Source organism: Berghia stephanieae, chromosome 1, assembly GCF_034508935.2.
Source record: "Berghia stephanieae isolate SIO BIC M18660-M18661 chromosome 1, UCSD_Bste_1.3, whole genome shotgun sequence".
In the NCBI taxonomy this organism is placed as follows: Eukaryota; Metazoa; Mollusca; class Gastropoda; order Nudibranchia; family Aeolidiidae; genus Berghia; species Berghia stephanieae.
The window spans coordinates 100,371,264-100,379,483 of record NC_088360.1 but is presented as its reverse complement, the minus strand read 5'-3'; the positions used below and the strand labels follow the sequence as shown (position 1 = coordinate 100,379,483).

The 8,220-nt window shown below is 33.7% G+C and overlaps 1 protein-coding gene across 2 annotated transcripts in view; it reads right to left on the bottom strand.

The window, feature by feature from the left end:
• Positions 1 to 1,289: 1,289 nt before the first annotated feature.
• The window catches only part of LOC144962538 (equilibrative nucleoside transporter 3-like), a 38,044-nt gene continuing 31,113 nt past the window's right edge, over positions 1,290 to 8,220 (bottom strand). For both annotated transcript variants that reach the window (XM_078895561.1, XM_078895560.1), the window contains 2 exons: positions 7,181 to 7,383; positions 1,290 to 6,221 (listed from right to left, as the gene is read on the bottom strand). In XM_078895561.1, coding sequence (XP_078751687.1) covers positions 6,110 to 6,221; positions 7,181 to 7,383 — 315 coding nt within the window. In that variant the 3' untranslated portion in view covers positions 1,290 to 6,109. The remainder of the gene's footprint in view (positions 6,222 to 7,180; positions 7,384 to 8,220) is intronic.

Sequence of the window (8,220 nt, the reverse complement as noted above, 5' to 3'; positions counted from 1 at the left end):
GAATAAAAAAATGTTAACTTAAAAACAAGTCTTTTATTGAATTCAATTTCAGCATCCTAATCACTCCTGACAAAATTCCACAGCGAGACTATTGGTCACAACTTTACATAACGGGTTAAAAAAAAATACAAGGAAAATTATAGATCATATTCTGATACTTAAAAATGTTTTAATTTTTCTTTTTTTTTAATATCCCTGAAATATAATAAATCTCTTCCATTCTGTTTTGCTATTTCTTTCTAATTTGGGATGCTCAAGACTGGACAAAAGGAGAGATTAGATTGCCCATGGTATTTACTTCAGGCCTCTAACGGAAGTGATCTAATAGCCCTCCTCTTGAGCGCTTATAAACACAAAAGAAAAAAAACAATTTTTACCTGTAAAATTATTTTCCTTTTTACTGGTGCAAACATGACCTAAAAGCATAATTCAAAACTGCAAAGCACCTAAAATCGAATTTTAAACTGTAATTTTAATTTTATTTTAAAATATCTTTTTTTCGTTATAATTCAAGATTGAAAGTTTTGGAGCTTAAAAAAATATCATTTATTCATTACACAAATTAAATAGTACCCTCCATGGAGGGAGATAGTGACTCAAAGTATCTCAAACCACAAAGCACTAAGAGAAAGATGCTTATCGTAATTTTAACTTATTATTTTCACTAGAGAAAATATTTTTTAAAAAACAGCAAGACCAATATATTTCATCTAACCTACCTCGATACATCTTCAGACAATGCCTTCGTAATAATAATAATAATAATAATAATAATAATAATAATAATAATAATAATAATAATAATAATAATAATAATAATAATAATAATAATAATAATAAACCAAATCAAAACAAGTAAAACAAAAAAGAAAAAAAAAACGTGTTTTTGTAAAACACAATATCCGCTCAAAGCCCTTTACAAGCGGTCCCAAGCAGAATTATTTAACATGCAGGACAAGACTGGGTGCCTGTAAGGCGCGGATATAATGTATTTTCAACAAATACAACGTTGTTACTGGCCAGGAACTCATTTAACATATGAGTACAGTGAAAGGATGTGGGTAATGAGCCTTATCCAAAGACTCAGCTTTGCACGGCTCACAAAAGGGAACTTAATTAAACCAGAGGCTTGAAGGTCCAATGAAAGGCAAGTGTCATACTCCAAGACTGCAAAGCCACACAAATTACATCCTAGAATCAAGACAAATTTAAAAAAAAAAAAAGAAAAGAAAGAAAGCTAAGAGCAAAAGAACATTTCTTAAAGGGACCAACTCTATAATTAACGAAAATTGTTGAAAATCTGACAGTCAGATTGTGTCATCTTTATATTCTTGAGTACAGTGAAATTCAATCAATTCAAATTTTCATTATATTGAAAGTGGTGGACACGTAATTCATGTAATGAGGCTGGTACAATGATAAATCAAGTGTATCAATCAAACCAAATATATACATATTGAAAGTTGTGGATACGTCAGTGATAAATCGAAAAGTATAATTTAAAACTATCATGCAATGATCTATTTAAGAACGATTCACGGCAACTAAGCCTGATAACTTAGTATACCTACAGCAGAGTTGCTTGCACGCGCCTCTTCAGGTCACGTCACGGTCAATGATTATCAGAGCAGGCAAAATTTTACCTGGATAACAACTTATTTCTTTTGTATGATGATTGCATTTTTGTCATCAAAAACCATGCAATAATTATATATATGAGACGAATTTTACATATTTATCATCGAAAATATATTTACAATAAGATTGACAAGGCACACAACAATTTTCATACTTCTAGAGGCAAGATAACATCATATTTTCACTTCTTAAAAATGGGATATATTGTAAATTGTACTAATTATAAATTGTTTGACAAAAAAATTCATAGTCCAGTTACTTCACCTAACATTCACTTGAATTTTGATATGACTGTAGACAGATAGATAAAGTATATAGTCAACCAACCCTTTTTCTGCCTGCAAGCCAAATGAAACAATCACAGCTGTCCATGCCAGTATCACTTTTTCCAAGCTAGCTGTCCTAGTCTTATAACATGAAGAAATACTTGACAGTTTTGGTGGTTTGCTCTAAGATAACCTTGTAATAGTTGTGTATATGGATATATTATGGTAGTATATTATTAATATTGTGTGTTTATGTTGTCTGTGCATTGAGTGAGTTTGACAGTTGTCATAGATGTTTATCAAGAATACTTGAGTTGGTGAGAGAAAAACCAGATATGTGGTCTTGATAAATTCAGTACTGGACAGAAGAATGACAGATAAAATCTAGGAATTTTGTGTAGGTGTCCAAATCTACAACTGATATAAATTGTTCTGTTTATTAACAATGGCATAGCAACATCAGATTTCTGTGTGAGGAGGAAATGGTTATGGAAGAATTTCTTTTACTTAAATTGCAAAACTTTGGCTCTGGATCTGTTTATAATAAAGACGTTACCATGATGCAAGCAAGTTTCCTACTCTCTGACCTTAAACATGATGACCGTTTTTCTATCTTTGCAATAGTGGAATGCAACTTCACCCCCCCCCTTCTCCCCATGAAAGCCCATTCCAAAACTGCCTATCAATCCATGGAATGTAATGTGACTCTAGTATGTGGTGTTTGGGGGGTGAATGTGTATGGGATATGTGTCTGTAACTGTGCATGTATGCCACCACCGCCCCCTCCGCCTCTTTAATATCATCAGAAGTCATGGGTTTTCCGTGTGCCAGAGCACAATCTGCACAGCTTATTAAGTTTATCATTATGGTCTATTTCTGAATGTTCCATCATCCTAAAATATGTGGTCCTTTAAAAAAAGCAAATTAAATAAGTAAATAAATAAACATAAACAACAAAATAAGCACAACACAAAAACAAAGTAAACAAAACAAAAACCCCCCAAAAAACAAAACAGAATGTGAATAAATAATTATAATCCTAAAATATATTGCTAAGAGAGACGTATTGATTATATTATGAAAGAAGAAAATTTTTTTTTTTAGGGAAATGTGATTATTAGTCATTTCAAATTTATGTGTAAATTAGAGAGGAAACTTTCATCTTTCTAAAGAGAATGATTAAATTGCATTTCAAAGTGCACAATTTAATTAAAACGCAATGACGTAAGTCACATAAAAAATTCACTCAAGAAATACTCTTCTGAATCTGACACATCACAGCATCCTAGTCATTTAACTGAGAGAAATGAAAAAGATATCAAGAAATAGCTTAAACATTATTCTGTATACTGATGGGAAATTAAATATTGTTCATTCGTTCAAATTTGAATTATAACTGATTTTGAAACCTGGTATAAGAGGAACACAGACTAGAACAGGGAGAGTAACCTCCCTTGACCATCTGTATGGACCATGTGCACGGTAAGGTTAATTGACCGTGAACAGATGGAATGCTGGATGGTGGATGCACGGTGCTGGCGTGGTCATATCAAAGGAAATCTAAATGTTATGGAGTAAAGAGGAGGACTAGTTGCCGTGGATTAGAAGGAACTTCTACAAAATATCCCTGTCTCGTGGAATTGCTGCCGCAACAGGTATAAAACTGTCAATATGAAATCAGGAGGACACATCATGCCAACATCTTTACATCATTTAGATCAACTTTTTCATTAACAAGAACAAAATGACCAAATGTGTTACCAAAAACAACCAAAAAATTAATATATGAATAAAAATAAACAAAAGAGAGAGGAAGAGAAAAAGAAAAAAAAACCCTAACAAGCCTACAACATTCAGAGTGTTTTAACTTTGGAGTCTTTTTACAGAAGAAGAAGAAATAAAAAAATAAAAGAAAGAGAAAGAGAAAGAAAGAAAAAAAAAAAAAAAAAGAAAAGAACCTACATATTATTAGTTTGTTAATTTTGGAAGGGCTTGCGCCTCCATCAATCTTGTCAAATTCTCTTTAGGCCAACTTCACTTCAAATCTCCACACATCTTTAAGGGTTTTACGGCGCCTGCAACACATTTAGGTCATATCAGCGCCAGTAAAAAGGAAGAAAATGGGATAGTAAAAAGTTCTAGAATTACAATAAAGCATCCAAGAAAAGGGAAGACAAAGGGGAATTGGTTCAAATAAGAAACAGGTGCAGATTCCAAAAGCACTCTATCAAAGTACTTAGTTTGAGATCACTAAAAGTCTCATCCAGACACAAGCACAGGTCCCTGCTAAGAGGAACACACTCAAATGTTTTACAAATCATATATAGTATAAAGAAAGCATAATACAGTGCATAACAGAGAGATGATTTACAATGAAAAAAATATCATCTCCCAAAACTAACTATACATTCGACTGTTTCCCTCTCAGCCAGGGCATCTGGCCAGGACCAGGACAAAACCAAGTAATCTCATTCCAAGACAAAGACAGAAAGCATGTTGGAAAACAGATATAAGGGGATATAAGACACAGTATGTACCCCCCTGCCCACTATAGGAGGTCAAGAACCCCACCCAGAATCTCCACACAGAATGGAAACAAAAATGTCATCAGAGTAATAAGAGTCCAGTTGTTTTACTGATGAATCATGTCCGTTCATTTCACTGATGTCTACAATGAATCATGTCCGTTCAGTTCACTGATGTCTTCAATAAATTATGTCCGTTCATTTCAATGATGTCTACAATGAATCATGTCCGTTCATTTCACTGATGTCTTCAATAAATTATGTTTATTCATTTCACTGATGTCTACAATGAATCATGTCCGTTCATTTCACTGATGTCTATAATGAATCATGTCCGTTCATTTCACCGATGTCTACAATAAATTATGTCCATTCATTTCACTGATGTCTACAACAAATCATGTCCGTTCATTTCACTGATGTCTACAATGAATCATGTCCGTTCATTTCACTGATGTCTCCAATGAATCATGTCCGTTCATTTCACTGATGTCTACAATGAATCATGTCCATTCATTTCACTGATGTCTTCAATTAATCATGTCCGTTCATTTCACTGATGTCTTCAATAAATTATGTACATTCATTTCACTGATGTCTACAATGAATCATGTCCGTTCATTTCACTGATGTCTACAATGAATCATGTCCGTTCATTTCACTGATGTCTACAATAAATTATGTCCATTCATTTCACTGATGTCTACAATGAATCATGTCCGTTCATTTCACTGATGTCTACAATGAATCATGTCCGTTCATTTCACTGATGTCTTCAATAAATTATGTCCGTTCATTTCACTGATGTCTTCAATTAATCATGTCCGTTCAGTTCACTGATGTCTTCAATAAATTATGTCCGTTCATTTCAATGATGTCTACAATGAATCATGTCCGTTCATTTCACTGATGTCTACAATGAATCATGTCCGTTCATTTCACTGATGTCTTCAATAAATTATGTCCATTCATTTCACTGATGTCTACAATGAATCATGTCCGTTCATTTCACTGATGTCTACAATAAATCATGTCCGTTCATTTCACTGATGTCTACAATAAATTATGTCCATTCATTTCACTGATGTCTACAATGAATCATGTCCGTTCATTTCACTGATGTCTCCAATGAATCATGTCCCTTCATTTCACTGATGTCTTCAATGAATCATGTCCGTTCATTTCACTGATGTCTCCAATGAATCAAAAAGATGAAAATGATGTTTTCCATTTCAACATGGCCAGCAGTATAGAGAAGAATGATTCTGAAGCGTCCAAGTATCATGGCTGTGGCTAACCTTATCCCTACTACTTGCACTTTGTTTTGACACCCACATTCAAACAATCACTCCACCAAAATATATAAAAATACTTCACATCTCCACACAGAATAGAAAAAGAAATGTCATAAGAGAAATACGAGTCTAGTCGTTTCAGTGTTGTCTTCAATGAATCAAACGGATGAAAAAAATGATGTTTTCCATATCAACGTGACCAGCAGTATAGAAAAGAATGATCCAGAAGCAAGTCCAAGTATCATGGCTGTGGCTAACCTTATCCCTACTACATGCACCTTGTTTTGAAAACCAAAATATAAAAATACTTCACATCTCCGAACAGAAAAGAAACAGAAATCCAGTCTTTTTAATGCCTGTTTTGATAACGGGATGAGGTTTTCCATCATATCAATTTGACCATCAGTATAGACAAAAATGATCCTAAAGCAAGTCCAAGGGTCATGGCAATGGCTAACATTATCCCTGCTACTTCTGCCTCGTTTTCACCAGCATGGCTGCAAAATCAAGAAATTTAAACAAAATGAGATTAATTATTTAATTATAAATTTTAAATAAATAAATAAAGCACTTTGAGCAAATATAAAAGCTTATTTTTGATATTAAAATAAAAATAAATCTTAATGAGGTGAGTATTTTAAATGGCTCAAATATTTATTTTAACTAAAAAGATATGAATGGTTATTCTCCAATTTAAAGAAAGCACTTATTTCTTTTTAAATGCTTCATTAACAAGGAGATTTTTGAAAATCTTGATTTCAATTTTGTTGTGGAAGATAAGCAGTAGTGAATAGGGGTGACTGTGGACAATTAAGGAAGCTAAATATTTTAATTCTTATTAAATTTGACACAGCCTTTTAATATCATTTCACCTGTATACCAATTTTAAAAAAATATCTTACCACAGGAAGTAGGGAATATTGCTGGGTAAAAATCTATAAAAGCATCTCAAGATGATGGACTGACTAGCCCTCCAAGCACTTCACTTCATCATACCAACTCATCGCAAAACCGCCCTCAAGGCATATGTCATTAATTACGAAGATTAGTGATATAGGATGACAGATGTTTTTTTTTTATTTAGCGAAAGACAATTTTTAAATGGGCTACATAAAGAGATTATTTTCTAAATTAATTAATTATTTCAGTCTCAGTGCACATATTCGCAGGTCTGATAACTGAATGCAATTAAGGGCTTGATTCAACATTCTTGTAATAAACAATATATTGCGATGATCCAGATTATTTCCATCACAACAAAGAGCCCATAATAATTTGGGTTATCAGACCTGCAAATAAGTACACCCCGATTTCAGTCGATAAGCAGGATATAAAAGATTTATGTATATGATCAACGCCTATCAAATTGATAAGAAAAATTCATCATTCCATGTGAACATTTCTAAAACAACACTAATTATCCATTCCGTTACGGGAATATAAATAACAAACTTACATGGGGCCAAAAGACATACATAGCGTGCCCAAGTAGCCGTTGGAGAGACCCATAGTCAGGATGAATATTATGGGATAGAAGTCTTGGTCAAATATGACTGGCAGGTGGTATCTGGGCTGGGCGTTACACAGCATAAGTAGTGGGATGAAGCCGATGCGCAGGATGGTCAAGACCAGCAGGAAAACGGGACGATGATTACCAGGCTGAAAAATAAAATATTGATAGAATTTAATCCAAGAATTTATCCAGTTTTTTAAAAAAAATGAGTCATTATATAGCGCAATATACACATAACATGTTCAAAGCAATTTACAAAGGGTCCCTGACCAACAGTAACACGTAACATGTTGAAAGAGACGTGACGCCTGTTAGGCAATATTACAATTTTTTTCGAAAGAGACAACATTGTTAATGGCCAGGTATTCATTTACACCTGAGTACAGTGGGAGAATGTGAGTTAAGAGCCATTTCCAAGGACTCAACTATGCACCGAGTAAGGCTCGAACCCAGGACCTTCCGATCCGAAAGCGAGTGTCATACCACAAGATCACACAAGAATTTATCCAGATTCAGTGATCAATACACAGATGAACATGACGAATTGAAATTTCAGATGTAGCATATACAAATATGATAAATGCCTTGAAAAAGACCAAAATACCAAAAAACAAAGAACGTTTCGGGTTCAAATCACAAAATAATAAAAATGTTAAGACATCGCTTAAATTCCAGAATGACAGCAAACGAGTATTAGGCAAGTCTAGGCAGCAAACGTACAAAAAAAAAACCCCCCAAAAAACACAATGAAATTGAGATTTTATATAGCGCAATATCCACTAAATGTGCTCAAAGCGCTTTACAAGGGGTCCCTGGTCAACAGCAACATTTAATATGTAGGACAGAACATAACACCTATTAGGCGTTTTTACAATTTTTCGGACAAAGACAACGCTGTTAATGGCCAGGTACTCATTTTACACCTGAGTAAGGTGAGAGAATGTGAGTAAAGAGTCTTTTCCAAGGACTCAACTATGCACCGA